General features: G+C 39.9%; 1 protein-coding gene across 6 annotated transcripts in view; it reads left to right on the top strand.

Moving 5' to 3' along the window:
- The window catches only part of ARMH3 (armadillo like helical domain containing 3), a 169,181-nt gene that overhangs the window by 123,314 nt on the left and 27,784 nt on the right, over positions 1-18,083 (top strand). For all 6 annotated transcript variants that reach the window (XM_020790836.3, XM_020790834.3, XM_020790839.3 and 3 more), the window contains one exon: positions 1,626-1,704. In XM_020790836.3, the coding sequence (XP_020646495.1) occupies positions 1,626-1,704 (79 nt within the window). The remainder of the gene's footprint in view (positions 1-1,625; positions 1,705-18,083) is intronic.

Raw genomic sequence — 18,083 nt, forward strand, 5'->3', positions numbered from 1 at the left:
ATTCCAGTTGATATAAACTCATTGAATCAGTTTCTGAATGATGTGTCAACATTTGGGTAAATCTAATTGAGTGGATCTGCTAGCATGGTGCATTGGATAGAGTGATGGATGGACTAGACTTTAAGAAACTTAGATTTGAATCCCTGCTTAGCCATTCACTCTCTCTGTGTGCGTGCGTATCCTGTACACCAACCATATAAATCCATTCTTCTCTTCAGTTAGCAGACAATGCTTGCAAAAAAAAAACGCTTGTAGATAAAATTTGGGGTCAGTTGTGATATAGCTCATGCAACCTGTGGGTCTAACACAAATGCTTTATGTAGAATCACTGTAGCAGCCACTCCAGACTTCTTATGGGAAAGTACTGTATATTACTTTTATAATCCCAAAATGTTCCAGTCTTCTTTTGTATGTATGATAGTGAGAGAGAAATGGATATGTGTGAGAATAAGGATAAATTAACCAAATCACTTCATCTTTTTGTTTCAAATGGAATGCAGGCTAAACTGTTCGTGCGGGCATAAGGGCATACAGTACCACTTTTGGGGATCTACCCTTGTATTGGGGGTGTTTGTGGATATTAATTTGAAATTGTATGTTGTCGTTATCTTTGAATTCTCTGTTCCACTGAAATGTGCTTCTTCAGAGAAGAAGTTGCTTGCATTCTGTTTAGTGTAGATGCCACAGCTGGGACAAAATTGTCAATACTCATACTACAGTATTGTATTTTGCCATTGTTTATGCTAGTTTCAGAACACATCACCTGATGTGATTATCTAGAGATCATTTAGTAATATGATGACATATCTCAAAGAAATGGTACTTCTGTAGGCCATTATTAATGGCAGTGCTGCCTTTGTGTTATTTGTCTGCAATTGAGACTGTTTGGGACATGTCAGCCTTTGCAATATTGAAAGAAGGAAGCATCATATATAAATGCACATCTGAGGCCAATTATGTTTTCTGAGAAGTTGATACAAGAATTTGTACAGTTCGGTAAATGAGCAAGACATGCCTAGGTTCTGTCCTAGAGGAGCAGAATATAGGCCTCTACATATTTTGGGGTTGTCACTGAAACTCGGAGCACCAACAGAAGGAAACTCCTGTAGGCCCCCTTACTTTTGTTTATGTTCAGATGCCCTGGCAACATTTTGTATTCTTTTTCAAACACCACAAACTATCTGGAAAAAATGTGTCTCTAAATAAGGTAAAGTCAAAAAATATATCTGCCCTTTGAAATAGACGTGTCCAGGTGACTGCACCTGGCTGTGTTTCCCTGCCCATATTCTTTTTAACAGTAATACTCTTCTGATATTAAAGAATCATTTTCAAGCAGACTCAAGGGAAAGGTTTCAGTTTAGTGTGATGACCAGTTAGTATGGTGTCAAATAAGAAAATATAAGATAAGATGATAATCTGATAACAATGGCATAGTCCATTGTTTTTCATTCTTTTCTCACATAGAAGTGACTCAATATGGAAATATTTCATTCTAGGCTTTGTTACCTAATATGTCAGAATAGCTGCATAGCACAATTGAAGAATGAAAGAGAAGAAAGGTGACTAGGGAAAGACTGTTTGTCTCTAACCTTTGCATATGGTATAACATTATCTCTTTGTTACAGAGCCATCATCAACCACTTCAATCCGAAAATAGAATCTTATGCTGCTGTGAATCATATCTCGCAGCTCTCTGAAGAGCAGGTGAGTTGCAAACTACCTTTCCCTAGTGGATGTCTAGGAGTTTCCTTATAACACACACTGCTGTCCAGATGAGTTAATCACCCAGCTGGCAGCATCAGAAGCCCTCTAGTATCCCCAGGGGGTGTGTAGCAAGCTGTCAGAATAGCAGCTGATAAACACATAAGCAAGAAATGTGACTTGTGCAGCTATGTGGTTGAAGATAGCAGTGTGGTCTAGGGTGAAAGACTTGCACAGAGACCCTAAATTCCAAGAGAGAGTGCGCCAGTCTCAAGGTGATTTGCCATCAATATCGGCTGCAATAATACTGTAATACAGTGAGCTCTTGACAGTAGAGCGCTTTCCTGGTTGGTAAAACACAAAGAATGAAGCGTTACATGAGAAGCACTAAATAAATTAGAGCATATTATACTTGCTTTTCAGGAAAATGAAATTCTCTAAGCATTGAATATTTATTTTAAGTACATTTCTACGTAAGTAAGAAGATTTTTCACAGGGAGAAGAATTAGAGTTCCCTTTTATTTTTTTCGTTATTCAGCCTGATTTCTCTGTCTCAATGCTGTCAAATATGTATAAATGAATCTTCCTGAAAGTAAAATATCCAGTTCATTAAAACACGTATACAGAGTCAAGGATTAAGAGTTGTGAAGTATGGAAGTAGCTAGTCATTTTCCCCCAGTTTAATTTATGATTAAGATAAAGAATTTGAATGTCTAGGAGAAAGATGGAGCATCCTTGTTCTTAGGGGTTTTTTTTAAAGTACGCTTACTGTACAGAAATAGTAAGTGCCAAGCTCTGGACATTTAATCTACTTAACTCAATGTTAATCTCAGGAATTCTGCACAGGTTACTGTGTTCTTTTACAGATCACCATTCATCCCAGTGTTGTTGATTATATCAGCCTATGCTTTTAAAAAATCCCTTTCAGCCAGTAAAGTAATTGAAAATGGGGACTTGGATGTGGGAGGCTTTCCTGCAATGCCTGGCTTAGTCTGCTAGTTTTAAGAAAGGGAAGCAGCTTCTCCTTTTCAGTGCAGTGGAGCATTCATCCCCAGCAGTTCAGGGAGGTCATGCTGAATTCTTTCTTTGCTATATGCCTATGCTTTAAATAAAGCCAGCAGCAGCAGGCGGCAGGTAATGAAATAAACTCTGATGCACTGAGCAGTTTGAGGAGAGATTATTAGGCAGTAGGGAAGTATTTGATTTCTTTTTTCAAAGGAAAACATTATCCCCAAATGGTGGAAGTATCAAAAAAGGAGAAGCCAATGAAGGAGGACTTGGGACTTCTAGAATAGGCCTGAAGGGAGAAACTAGTTTGTCAGTATTCAATGGTTGTCCACTTTGGTGTTACTTTTCATGAAGGTAAAGCTTTGCAGTAGATGATCACAGAACACCATAAAATGATGTTTACTTTTCTTTATATCACTTCTCTGTTATGCTTTGGTGCAATTTTTAAACTCAGCCATCTTCAGCAATGAAGAGCCCAGCCACTTATAGATTATATAATGAAAGTAATGGTTTCATTAGGGGCAATTAAAGCAATTGCACCACTCTGTGAATGAGGTGGTGCAGAAAGAGGTAGTAGAAGGAATCATGTCAATTCTGCTGAAGCAACTAGACTGAGAGTCTGTATCAGTGTGCTACAGTGAGATGGATTCGTGGCCTTCCTTGTTGGCAGTATCCCGCCCACAGTGGCCAAACACTTGAAACCCATTTTCCTCAGTTGCACAAGAGGTAGTTGAAATTATGCATGTGTGACTGCATCTTGCAGTTACTGAAGATACTGGGAACCTCCTTCCACTTTTCAATTGTGTCATATTCCGTCATCTTAGGAGGCTTTTAAGTCTAATTATACACTGAGGATTGTAGAACAGTTCTGTATGTATGAACGAGCTTTGTTGGATTTTTGTTGCTGACTATATTGGCAGTATTGACTAAACACTTATTTATTGTTCTGCTTTTAACCAGTCAGTTCATGGATTGAGTTAACTAGGTTTTGAAAAATAGCTTGGATAAATAGCACAGACTTGTAACAGTATAGAGCAGTGGTTCCCAACCTTGGGTCCCCAGATGTTGGACCACAACACCCAGAAATTCTGACCAGTACAGTTAATGGTGAAGGTTTCTGGGAGTTTTAGTTCAAGAACATCAAATGACCCAAGGTTGGTAACCACTGGTCTAGAACAGTGGTTCTTAACCTTGGGTTACTCAGGTGTTTTTGAACTGCAACTCCCAGAAACCCCAGCCAGCAGAGCTGGTGGTGAAGGCTTCTGGGAGTTCCAGTCCAAAAACACCTGAGTAACCCAAGGTTAAGAACCACTGGTCTAGAAAAATCATGTTAAGGGACACTATGTAATTTTGGCAACAGTGTACCAGAAGCACTGTACATCCTTTTATGGGAACAGCACTAGTCAAAATCTGATAAAAAGGAAATCCAGTTTTCTAACTAAAAACAAAAATTAGACAACCATATAATTATCCATGGGTTATGTCAGCATTTTTTTATACTTCTTAAAGCATTATTGTTCAGCTCAGCATTGCCAGTGCTGTGCATTGAGTAATTAGGTTGGGGGGTGTCTTTGTGATTAAACTCCAGTGTTTGCAATGAGTTGCTGGCCAAAATCCTGTTACCTACTTTGACAGCAGAGGCATAACTTTCAGCTGTGGATTGCCACACTTAAAAAGTCAGTCTGTCATATGCTAATTGCATATGGGTAAAAGGAAATAGCTATGCTGATGTCTTAAGTTGTGGAAATTTGCTGCTGAAAGTTATGGCAGAAATGTATAATAGAGTTCTGATTGTGCTGATTTAGTTAACATATTTTTAATGGTGTGACTGCACTGCAGTTTCCTGGTACATTAAATTAACTACTGCGTATTTGCTTTCCAATATCTGCTGTCCTCCCTATTTCTGCTATTTTTCTCTACTATATATGAGTTTTTGGCACAATACCTGAGTTTGACCCTCTGATTAAGTTGATGGTGAATTAATTACATAACACAAGAACAAGCAGGACCACAAAAGCCTTCAAATGATTTTTGTGACTTGTACTGTATGTTCAGAGTTTGTTCATATATTTAGTTTATAGCCCTTATGCCACTTCTGTTTTAGGCTGGTGTAGCAATACTGCTGTGTCTTGGAATACATGTTATCAAGTAATCAAATTTGGGTTAATGTGCTTCATTGTCATGTATTTATTTATTCATTCATTTGTCTACCACCGCATTAGGCAGTTTTATAGTGTTCTAAAATGTTGCACATATACTTACGTATTTTAACTATATTTTATTGCCTGAAATTCCTTTAGCAGAGCTAAGTTGCAACTAGAGTTGGAATCAATGGTACTTATGGAGAGTTGATTCTCCAGATCTGCAGTGGTTCAATGTGCCTGCTCTAGTGCAATTTACTACACTAAGGAACAGGATTTCAGCCATTATTGATTGTAATATTTGTAACGTATTGTATTATAATGATTTTTAAAAATATATATTTTGTAACTTTTCTTGGAGAAAGGTGGCATATAAGTAAAGTAAATAAATATCTATAAGGAGTATAAATTGGTAGAGAAAACCTGAAGAATTGCAGAATACTTCCATACTGTAATTTTAATGTTGACAATGGAGAAATAGAAATTGTTAATGATTTTGTATACTTCAGTTCAGTCTTCAAAACAAATTTCAACTGCAGTTAAGAAATCAGAAGAAGACTGAGGAGGGCAGCTATGAAAGAACTAGGATGTGAAAGCGGAACAGTGAAGAAAGCTGATGGGAAAAAAATCAGTTATTTTGAAATGTGGTGCTGGATACCCTGGACTGATAGAAAGACAAACAAGTGGGCCCTAGATCAAATCAAGCCAGAGCTTCCTCTGAAACTGGGGCTCTTATACTTTGGGCACAACATGAGAAGATAAGACTTGCTGGAAAAGACAATAATGCTAGGAAAAACTGAGGGTTGTAGGAAAAGTGGAAGACCAAATATGAGATAGATTGACTTCATAAAGGAAGTCATAGTCTTGAATTTACAATAGCTGAGCAGAGATGTTGAGACTAGGACATTATTATTATTTAATTAACAACTTGGGATAAGGCGTGGGGTACAGAAGGTAAAGGGGGAGAGGGAGGAGAACATAAAATGTACTGACATCCAATCTATTCATGTTGCAATATCAAATCGACTTTCCGCTTTTCTACAATTTTATTGCCCTCCAGGTTTTAACTTACATTTACATCCCAGTTTAAATCTATGTTATTCAAGCACTATTTGGTGATTGAGGCCATTTATACAACAAATCCCATCATTCAGTTGTCTTTTATATTGGACAGTCTTTCAACACTTCTGATAAAATATCCATTTCTGCCACTTCCTGTATCTTCTCAATAAATTTCTCTTGTTTCGGTATCACCAATTTCTTCCAATTTTTGGCATAAAGAATTCTGGCTGCAGTGATTATATATATAACTAAATAGTTCTTTGTCTTATGTATATTATCTGCTATAAATTATCTGCTATAATGCCCAGTAGAAACAATTCTGGGGTTAGTGGAACATTATAAAGCAATATTTTTTGTAACAGAGTATGTACTCCTATCCAATATTGTTTCGCTACTCTGCAAGTCCAACATACCTGGTAAAAGCTTCCCTCATGTGTTTCACACTTCCAACAAGCATTTGACACCTCTGTATAAATCTTTGACAATTTCTCCGGAGTCATATGCCACCTATGAAACATCTTATATATGTTTTCCTTGAAATTAACAATTTTGTGAGCTTTATATTATTTTTCCATATTTGCAACCATTGATCAATGTCAATATTATGTCCTATATTTTGTGCCCACCTAATACATTCTTTAACCATCTTGTCTTGTGTTTTAATTTCTAACAAATAATCATACATTCTCTTAATTACTTTACTTTTTTGAGCCCAGCAGAAGTTTATCAAATATCATTTGTTCTGTGTAAAAGCCCCCTATTTTATCTTTTCTATACCTAGATTCCACTTGTGATCTGGACCACCAGTCTGTATATATGTTTTGTGTCTCTGACTCTTCTTTAGACCTTAACTCACAATCCTTTTTAATAAATCTTGATCTCTTAGAAAATTCGCTTCCATCATGAGATTAGGTTGTGTAAAGGCCTCTATAGGTGATACCCAGATTGGTGTTTTTTGATAAATCTGTTGAATGATCTTTTTCCAAGTCCCTAGTAAGGCTTTTCTTATCATATGCGAGTTGAAATGCTTCTGCTCTTTATCTTTTTTGTACCATAGAAAAGCATGCCAACCAAACTGTAAATCATGTCCTTCCAAACTGAGTAGTCTATCATTTTCTAAGGTTATCCATTCCTTTATCCAGTCCTCACAGGATCTATAATACAGTGCCTAGCCTGGGAGACCAAAACCTGCTCTTTGTTTGGCATCTTGCATTGCTTTAATTTTAATTCTTGGTTTTTCACCTTGCCACACAAATCTCATAATTATCTTGTTAAGTTCTTGAAAAAAAAGGCTGTTTTAATATTATGGGAATTGTCTGAAATAAAAATAGAATTGTAGGTAAAACATTCATTTTAATGGTTGCTATTCTTCCTGTGGTGGCGCTGCGGGCTAAACCGCAGAAGCCTCTGTGTACTGCAGGGTCAGAAGACCAGCAGTTGTAAGATCAAATCCACGCGACGGAGTGAGCTCCCGTCGCTTTGTCCCAGCTCCTCGCCAGCCTAGCAGTTCGAAAGCATGTAAATGCGAGTAGATAAATAGGTACCATCTCGGTGGCAAGGTAAACAGCGTTCCGAATCTAAGTCGTGCTGGCCACGTGACAACGGAAGATAGTCTTCGGACAAAACGCTGGCTCTATGGCTTGGGAACGGGGATCAGCACCGCCCCCTAAAGTTGAACACGAGTGGACAAAAATTGTCAAGGAGAACCTTTACCTTTTACCTATTCTTCCCATCAGCGATAGCTGTAATTTGTCCCATCTCTCAAGCAAATCTGTTTCTCTTTAATCAATGCCATATAATTGTCTTTGAATAATGTACTCGTTTTCTTTGTGATTTGGATCCCTAAGTATCTAACTCTCTTTTCTTCTTGAAAATTAGTCCTAGGCTAGGACATTATAGAGGTCACTCATTCATAGGATTGCCATTGATTGGAGGCAACTTGATGGTATATAATAACAATAATTTTATATCATTTACAGTAATTAATGGCACTACTCAATATATTTAATACTCAGAAAGGGATATAAGGATTATAATTTGGTGGTCTTCTTTGTTAAGATCTTGCACATAAACCCACTCAGCTTACAGCCAATATTTTGTAGATGTCTGCTTTTCATTTAAATAAGACTATTTTCTGTGGTTCACATTCTAGGCTGTGATGATGTTAACCCACTGTAGAGGTAGCTTTGTTACCTTTGGTATACACTGTATACCACTGTACTAGTTTGCAATTGGAATAACACATAAAAGTTGCATAATTTTTGACAGTTGTAGGGAATGCACGTGACAAAATTAATTGTATCTAAGAAGTACCCTACTTAACAACAAAGAGGGATGGCCACAGAGGGAGAGATACAAAGCAGAACTAAGCCTCCGAGCAATGGCTTTATTACTTTTTAGTGCCTTCCATTAAATTTAATGGATCAGATGCAATAAAACAGATTGTCACTGGAACAGGAGGGAATGAACAAATAAAACCATCTCAGAGATAGGAATGGCTTGCTGTATGACAGGAGCAGTGAGATGCTTTAAAAATTTTTTGTGGAGAATTTATTTTTATCAGTGCCTTTCAAGTTTTTTCATAGCTGTATGCAGTTTCTCATTTAGTTCTGTTTTAATTACATAGACAGTTCTGGATTGTTCAGGAGAACAAATGGATTTTTTCAAGAGTCCTTATGTAATCTGATTTGTCAATTGAGGAGGTACGTAATTTTTCTGGTTCAGTAAATGGACATTCTTTGAACTGTGGTGCTGGAGGAGACTCTTGAGAGTCCCCTGGACTGCAAGGAGATCAAACATATCCATTCTAAAGGAAATCAACCCTGAGTGCTCACTGGAAGGACAGATCCTGAAGCTGAGGCTTCAATACTTTGGCTATCTCATGAGAAGACTCCCTGGAAAAGTCCCTGATGTTGGGAAAGTGTGAAGGCAAGAGGAGAAGGGGACGACAGAGGACGAGATGGTTGGACAGTGTCGTTGAAACTACCGACATGAATTTGACCCAACTCCGGGAGGCAGTGGAAAACAGGAGGGGCCTGGCATGCTCTGGTCCATGGGGTCATGAAGAGTCGGACACAACGACTAAACAGCTGCAGCAGCAGCAGCAGCAGCAGCAGCAACAACAACAACAACAACAACAACAACAACAACAACAACAACAAATAGACATTCTAGATCCTTCAGAATAGCTGGAAGGCAAAGATTGTCTTAGATTGTGACTGTTATGGGAGAAGGTTCTCCTTTCCTTACAGACCAGAATGGCTTAGATCCAAAGCCTGTGTTGAGGTCTGAATGGACCTGATCACAAATGGTAGTACTTCTAAGTTACTTGAACATTTTAAATGATGCTCTCCCTCCTTAACATCTCCTAGAAAAGGTTAGATGTATTTCAGATGGATAGTAGAATTATAGAAAAGTGAAGTTGGAAGGGGCCTACAAGGCCATCAAGTCCACCCCCCTGCTTGATGCAGGCATACAAATCAAAGGATATCTACCAGGTGGTTATCTAAGTTTCTCTTGAATGCCTCCAGTGTTGGAGCACTCACCAACTCCTGAGGTAACTGGTTCCACTATCTTATTGCTCTAACGGTTAGTAAGTTTGTACTGATATTCAGTACAAATCTGGCTTCCTTTAACGTGTTGAGAAACTCTGCTTATGTGTACATAAACAGTGTACTCTAAATAAGTGTAGATGTCACCTTCTGGAGAGAAGAGAGAGACCTGACAGAAACTCAGTGCTTCGTCTTCTTATCTCAGGATGCAAAAACATATGACAGGCAAACTCAAATAGCAAAATACTTTGTATTTAACATTTAACTAAAAGAGCTTAACCTCAGCATAACAGCATGTACATAACACATAATGACTTGGTTACTCACAAACCCACTGCCATGGCTGTCCTTAAGCAAGGTGCAACAACAAATGTTCTGCCAGAGTTACTTTTATACAGACTGCAGCTACTGCAATCACAAGCCTGTGGCAACTGCAGCCTCAAACTTTACCAGTAAAGCAATTGCCAGTGTTTGGCTGACTTACATACAGTTTGTTTCTATCTACTCAGGCTTTCCTATGTGAGTATGTTCGAGACTTTAATTTATTTCTCAGTGACCTGATCTATACAAATATTTTAACAACTTGAGCCCATTGTTGTGTGTCCTGCACTCTGGGATGATCGAGATCAGATCTTGTTCCTCCTCTGTATGACAGCCTTTCAAATATTTGAAAAGTGCTATCCTATCACCCCTCAGTCTTCTTTTCTCAAGGCTAAACATGCCCAATTCTTTCAGTCTTTCCTCATAAGGCTGAATAGATAGAGGATGTGGGAAAGGGGAGCAGCTGGAAGCAAATCCTTTCCCCCGTAATTTCCACTTGTAGAAATCTGTATGAGAGTAAAACATAGCAGAGCTATTCCAGGGATTTTCCAGTAACAGGTACAGGTCACCTTGCTCCTCTACTGCAGGCAGCACTAACAGCTTTTCATGTGATGCCAGTCAACCTGATTATAAGAGAATTTAATGATCTCACAAGAATCCCTCACCACACAATTTAGGCATTCAAAGCAAGAGATACCCTGAAAATAAGCCCTAGCATGATTTTTTCAGGATGCTCGTAATATAAGCCCTACCCCCAAAATAAGCCCTAGTTAAGTGAAAGCCCGCCCATCACCATTGTGCAGCAACCAGAAGATGACCTGAGTGTATTTGAATAAATGTAGATTGTTGTACATGAAAAAATAAATAAAACTTCCCCTGAAAATAAGCCTTAATGTGTTTTTTGGAGCAAAAATTAATATAAGACCCTGTCTTATTTGAGGGGAAATACGGTATGTTCTTTCACAAGCCCCAGTCACGTTATCCCCCAGTTAGTTAGTTGCTTTTTTTTCTGGTCACACAACACAGAAACAGAATGGAGACATTTTCCTGTGGAACATTTCCCTATTGCCAGGAGGGTTGTGTTACTTTGTACCTTTGTTGTACCAGTGCATTCCTTACTGGGATTGCCTGTGTGAACACCCTGCCCCACTTCTTTTGAGAATAGAAGTCAGGAAGGTGGCTGCCATTACTGTGGCATGCACATATTTTTTGTGCCTGATACATTGGTGAAAGTATGTGACCGCCTCCCCCAGAGTAATATATATAGTTTATTCTATGGGAAGATTCATTGAAACTTTGGTATGCCAATGTCTTGGGGTGGGGGTGATCGCCAGTACTGCTGCGCAGACATCCCAAGTCTGTTGTGTGCATTGCATTTCTGCAGGAGCAGCCAGTGCAACAGAGGACACTTTCCTAAACAGACCCCCCCCTTCCCAATCAAAGTCTGCTCTAATTTCCACTCCCCCATGTGCAAGCCTGTCCCTCTGTGTGGGGTTCCATTGTGACGGGGAGAGGAGGCAGAGGGCAGCGGAGGGGATTTGGAAGCCTGGGAAGCCAAAAGCCGGCAGTGGGCACAGAGGTCGGGGTGGCTTTTGGCTTCCCGGGCTTCCAAAGCTGCACCCGCTGCCCTCTGCCTCCTGTCCCCGCAGAGACGGGAGATAGATGGTAGTGGGGACAGAAGGCAGAGGGCAGCGGGTGCAGCTTTGGAAGCCCAGGATTTTTTTCTTTGGCTGGAATGGTTTAAATGGTTTTCAATGCATTCCTATGGGAAATGGACCCTCGAGCTACGGACTTTTTGATCTGCGGCCACCGTTCCAATACGGATTAATTCCATAAGTCGAGAGTCCACTGTATTAGTACAAAGAGCTCATGGCTTCGACAAATTACTTGTTGCAGATATTCCCACAGACTTCATTCAGTAATTTTCAAGGTCCTACATTGGTGTAGGAGAAGGTACTTCTTCCTTACCTAAAGGAGTGAAAGCTGCTTTCCTGTTAGGCTGCCAGGAAACCCTCTTTAGTATTGCCAGAATCTTTGGATTGAGTGTTTTCAATGGAAAGGTTAGTTCTGATCTGGTCTAAGTTTACTCATTAACAACATTTATATTCTCCCTCCCCCCCCCCCAATCTGTATTGAATCTCAAAGCCTAGTGTCCTGTATCATATGTTTGCTGCTATTTTTCTTAAAAGGGCTATTGATAGGGGTACTTGATTACCCTGAATATGTGATTACCTCACAAAACCAATTAATTTCTTATGCCTGTCCCATACCAAAGCACCTAGGATTCAGAAAATACCTTATTGGACTTGGGAGACAAAGATAGAGCTTATCTTCCTGAAGTTCTGTCCAAGGTACTGCTGCTGTTAGCTGACCCAGGACCCTGTCTTGCCATGTGCCACAGCTGCAACAATCTAAGTCTGGGGGGGTGGGGTTATGGTGGTCATTGCTTTATAGAATTAGTTAAAATAACATTTTCATGGCCAGTGTCTGGGTTCCTGTTGTGAAAACAGCAAGCTAAATTTAGCTGTTTATTAGTTCCAGTCTGTACTCTGCTATCTTAATTGTACCATCCATGTGTCCAATGCATGAGGGTGCGGGAAAAAGCACTTTTGAAAACCACTTTGCTATTGTTGACAGTTTTATAGAAATTCACAAAAGACTGAACAGCTTTAAGAAGTTTTGCATGATGGTTCTAATGTTAAGTTATGCTTTTATAATTTCCCCTGCCCATTTTCTTATCTGTGATAAAATAGGTTTAATTTAGTCAACTTTTTACTGCTGACATGTCAACTCTTAGCAGATTCTTAACTGAACTCAGGTTATAGACTAAGCACACTCATTTATTCTGTTTTTCGGTGTTATCTATGTATGATTATAAAAACATCCCTCCTAATCTCCATAATTTGAGTTCTTCAAATGCAGCAGGGGGACCCTTATGGCTTCCTTAATACTGGAGCTTAATGTGGTGGGACTGGTGAAGCACACTGAGATTTTATAATAGAAAACATTGTCAGAATCAGAGTGATGCTGTTGATTATCCCTACCAGATGGCTAAATTTCCACTGAAGATTCCTGAAGAATGATTTTTTAAGTCTGGATTTGAGAGAGATTAAATTACAACTTTTTGCACCTGCTATTAAAGGAAAGGCTGTCTCTTGTCAACTTTCATGAGCATTTAATTATGTAAAAGTGTATAATTTTTCTGTTTCACAAAACCAAGGGAACAGTAAGCACCCACTGCTTCCATAGACATCAGATAGAGTAGTATGAACTGTAGGCACCATGTAAAATGACCTCATTCTATTTTGTGTTTGACTTCAATATCAATACCTACTCCTCTGGATCAGTGGCCTGAATGAATGTAATATATTTGAGCCGTGTGGCGCAGTGGTTAAACTGCTGTACTGCAGCCAAAACTGTGCTCAAAACCTGGGGTTCAGTCCCAGATAGCTGGCTCAGAGTTCACTCTGCCCTCCATCCTTCCAAGGTTGATAAAATGAGTGTCCAGCTTTCTGGGGGGAGGGCAATGTGTAGCCTGCATAATTAACTTGTAAACTGCCTAAAGAGTGCTTTAAGCACTGTGGGATGGTATATAAGCAGAACACTTTTTTGAGCCCTTGTTCTGAGTTTTTTTGGTCTGGGGATCTAGACACTGAAGAATTCCAGACTCATGGACAATTTGTTTTAAAATAGCTGGATGTGTCTTAGACTGAAAGCTCCTAAGTTGCTGTAGAAAAGGCAGGTACAAGACAGATACTGCAGAGGCCAGGCACTAAACAAAGTGTTGAATCCTCCTCCATTAGTTTCCAGAGAGATACATGTGTTAGGACCAGATAATCCATCCTTAGAACTGAAATTGTGTTAGAGACATGCAGTCTTTTATGCTGGAGGAGAAATCAGAAGTAAGGACAAATTGCAGAACAGAGCAACTTAGTAGGCCAGTTGCAGGTGGTCAGAAAAGCTCTCCTGCTGTGACAGCCACACACAATCAGCACTTAAGAAATTCTCCCTTACAGTGACAGGTTATTTGTAATGCATAGTTTGGTGCTTAATCTGTTGTATAAAAAAAAATCACACACACACACACACAAAGAGATTTGTAGCATGTTAAAGATTAACAGGTTTTATTTTGAGGACTGTAACCTACTTACAAGGATGACCTTTTAAAAATACCGTATTTGCCGGTGCATAAGGCGACTGGGCATATAAGACGACCCCCCAACATTCCCACTCAGAATGTAGAGTTTGTTATATACTTGCTGTATAAGACAAGCCCCTCTTCCGCCTGCGTGATTCTGCTTTGGCTGCATCATGGGGAGAGTTCCTTTTGCCCCTTTTGGTTCCTTTTCGGAGAGAGCCAGGGTTTGCTGGAAGAAGGAACAGCAGAGAGGCGGCAGCCATTTTGAGAGGCAGCAGCCATGTGGTTGAATCTCAAAATGGCTGCCTCTTCTCTGCTGTTCCCGACAGTCAGCTGTTTGGTGCTAGAGTCAGGCTGTTCCCAGGCTAGGAGCGGGGCTCTACTCGGTCTTACTACCAGGTAAGTGACTTCGCTGGGAGAGAGGGAGGGTTTGCTGGACATGCACCCGGCATACAAGATGACCCCCCCCACTTGGGGACATGTTTTTCAGGGCCAAAAAGTCATCTTGTACGCTGCAAATACGGTACTTTCCAAGATTGGATGTCCACCTTGACTCCTTAACATCATCAGGTCCTTTCATGAGGAAATGAAGGGCACTGTAGTTTTTTATGGCTCATCATCATATCCCTTTGTGAAACAGGGCTGTGTCGTCACGCCAACCCTGTTTGGGATCTTCTTTGCTGTCATGCCTTTGGAACTGCAGCAGAAGGTGTCTGTCTGGACTAGATCAGATGGAAAGCTCTTTAATCTCTCTAGATTGAGAGCAAAGACCAAATTCCAGCTGAAATGCATGCAGAACTTCCTCTTCGCCAATGATGCAGCCATTGTTGCCCACTCTGCTGAAGACTTCCAACAACTCATGAATCATTTTAGCAAGGCCTGCCAAGACTTTGGATTAACAATCAGCCTGAAGAAAACACAAGTCATGGGCCAGGGTGTGGACGCACCTCCCTCTGTTACCATCTCCACACAAGAATTGGAGGTTGTTCATGACTTTGTGTACCTTGGCTCAATAATCTCTGATATTCTGTCCCTAGATGTTGAGCTGGATATGCGTAAACGCATTGGCAAAACAGCTACCACGTTCTCTAGACTCACAAAGAGGGTATGGCTCAATAAGAAGCTGATGGCATATACCAAGATCCAAGTCTATAGAGCCTGTGTGCACGGCAGGACAGGAAGCTGAACACGTCTCCAACACATTTTTGGTATCACCTGGCAGGACAAAGTTCCAAATAGAGTAGTCCTAGAACAAGCTGGAATTTTTAGCATGTATACATTACAGAAACAGCGAAGTCTATGTTGGCTTGGGCATGTTGTGAGAATGGCTGATGGTTGGATTCCAAAAGATCTCCTGTATGGAGAATTAGTGCAGGGAAATCGCCCCAGAGGGAGACCACAGCTGCGCTACAAGGATATCTGCAAGCGGGATCTTAAGGTCTTAGGAATGGACCTCAACAGATGGGAAACCTTGACATCTGAGCGTTCAGCCTGGAGGCAGGCGTTGCATCATGGCCTCTCCCAATTTGAAGAGCCACTTGTTCAGCAGGCTGAGGCAAAGAGGCAGTCCCAAAACCAGCAAAACCAGGGAGGTGGACAGGGGATAGATTGTATTTGTCTCCAGTGTGGAAGGACTGTCACTCTCAAATTGGCCTTTTCAGTGACACTAGACGCTGTTCCAAGTCCTCCATACAGAACATGTTACCATAGTCTCTCGAGACTGAAGGATGCCTAATCTAAACCTACTTATGTAGATGAACTGAAGTCTATTTTTATCAGCTTCACTTTTTCCTAGTTGAAGACAAAGTTGAACTATTATCACCAGGAAGTGGGAGAGTGCAGTCTTTTGAATAAGATTCTTTCTGTCTTTATGGAGGTTGTTTTTTATATCCCTCTCCCTTTTCCTCTTCCTCTTCATTTCCTAATTAAGGATTTGTGGGACCCAGGGAATGGGAACGAAATGGCAGTAACTTTTCTCAAGAACAAGTTAGAAACTCCAGATGAGCACTTCAAATTTATAACATACATTATAAATATGTGTCCTTTCTTCTAATGGTGGTAGAAAGATGGACAAAAGGCTGCTTTTTGAGGTGCTCAGAATACTCCTAATCCACCCAATCTACCTAGGAACACTAGCGAATTCTCCAGTAGCTACCAGCATGAAAAACTAAAATACTCAATTTCTGAGAGGTCCAGTATGCATAAGTGAAGGACATCAGACATGCCATTGGAACTGGGGAATTCAAAATAGTGGCTCACACCAGACAATTCCACAGACACCTAATTAAACTTGAGTTGACTTGTCAGGAGGAGTAATTTCTTCCCCAAAAGGTCTAATTCCCAGTTCTCAAGTTGCAAAGTGAGCACGTGTAGAGCAGTTTCCCTTTTGCAGAGGTATGCAATCATTCCTGCAAGTGTGAATGAAGGTTCAGATCCAAGACCCTAGGCAAAGCACAAATATCCCATACAGATATTGCTCAATCCTGTATATTGTCTGGAACCTATTTGTTTTATTTTGCTCTTGCTTTTAGGCATCTAGGAACACATTCCCAGTGTATCAGTACCCAACTGAGACATAAAGAGGCAGACACCTGAAACTGATATGATCCAAACATTGAGGTGTTATTATTGTTTTAACAATGTAAATGGGGTATTTTTCGTGTATGCATGGCATTATTTCCTTCAGAGCTTTATGTAAATTATTAGCCAGTTTTCTCCCCAAAGTTTTTACCAAATGGTGCTGCAAGTCTTCATTCTTGGAGATAAGACTGAAGAATTTCGAAAGTTTTGTCCCTGTTGGGAGAAATTAGAATTTTTGTTGGTTTTTCATATTTCTGCACTTTTTTGTGAAAAACTCACATAATTGTTTTTGCAAAAAACCATTTATTTTTTGCAGACTACATTTTTTTAAAACACAGAATGCAATTCTGTGCAAAACAAGGGCTTGGGGTTTTTGTTTTGTTTTTGTTAATATTGCTGTGAATGAAAAGAGCTGCCGTGGTTGACAGCTCTTTTGATGGGGTGCCTCAGTGTGCTATGTTTTCTAACAAGCACAAGAAAAGTTGCAATTATTTGTAACATCCTTTTCACCAGGCATATGGTCAGGGAGCAGAGGTTGCTTCTCTTCCACAGCCCAAAGGAGCTAAGACTGCTTTTTTCCCATTGCACTTATGCAGCTTTCTTGGATAAAATGGTGGAGATTGAGCTGTAGGCCTGTTGACAAGGAAGACTATGTTGAACGTGCCATATGGTTGCCTGGCAGTATAAAAACTGGGCCTCTTGGACTGACACACTTATTGCTAGTAGCAGCTTGTCAGTGCTTTGCTCCACTAAGGCAAGCAAATAATAATACAAATTCACTTCAATAAGCAAGAAGATAGTTTGTCTTCTTGACAAAGGGACAGATGGTCTTGCAGACAAGTGGTACCTTCCCCGGGGATAATAAAAAGTCTCCTTTTTCTTTAAAGGAATTTAGTAGGGGTCAACAGAGTCTGTTATTACCTCCTCCGTACTGGAATGTTCCATATCTAGGGGCAGCAAAAATAAGTTCTGATTTCCACATCCAAAGCATTTAATTAGATAACGGAGCTATACCTCTTCATAGATACCTTTTCAATCATACTGTTCTTTCTTTTAGGTCATTCTTGTGTGTATGAATTTCCATATGTGTGTCTTGAAATAAAAGATTCTTACAATCAGTTACATACACAGGTCTGTTCCCTGAAATAAGGATACATAATACTAGAATATTGCTTTTTTTCCTATTGTGATAACACACATGCAGTCCAAGTGTCAACACAGGATGGGAAGTTGAATCTATTGCAGAGCAAATTATTGTTCCACAAAGGAATTGTACAAATGATACTTCTTTCTAGCTCATCTTTTTCTGGCCCACACACGTAAGGTACCAGTTGTGGTTCTGAGGAAGTAGTTTGACTTCATGTAGGTTTAATTTTATCTGCATGGATAAACTTGCTGCTTCTCTGTCTCAGTTGCTGCACCTGCCTTTTCTGGAGGCCATATAAAAATATAAATATATTGTTCCGTGCTACGGAACAAGTGGGCTGTAGTCCACCAAAGCTTATATTAAATACAACTTCTCAATCTTTAAGAATGAAAAAGAGTCTTAGGAAGGTGAATTGGGTCATAATGTTCTTTGTG

The sequence above is a fragment of the Pogona vitticeps genome, chromosome 3, assembly GCF_051106095.1.
Source record: "Pogona vitticeps strain Pit_001003342236 chromosome 3, PviZW2.1, whole genome shotgun sequence".
Classification (NCBI taxonomy): Eukaryota; Metazoa; Chordata; class Lepidosauria; order Squamata; family Agamidae; genus Pogona; species Pogona vitticeps.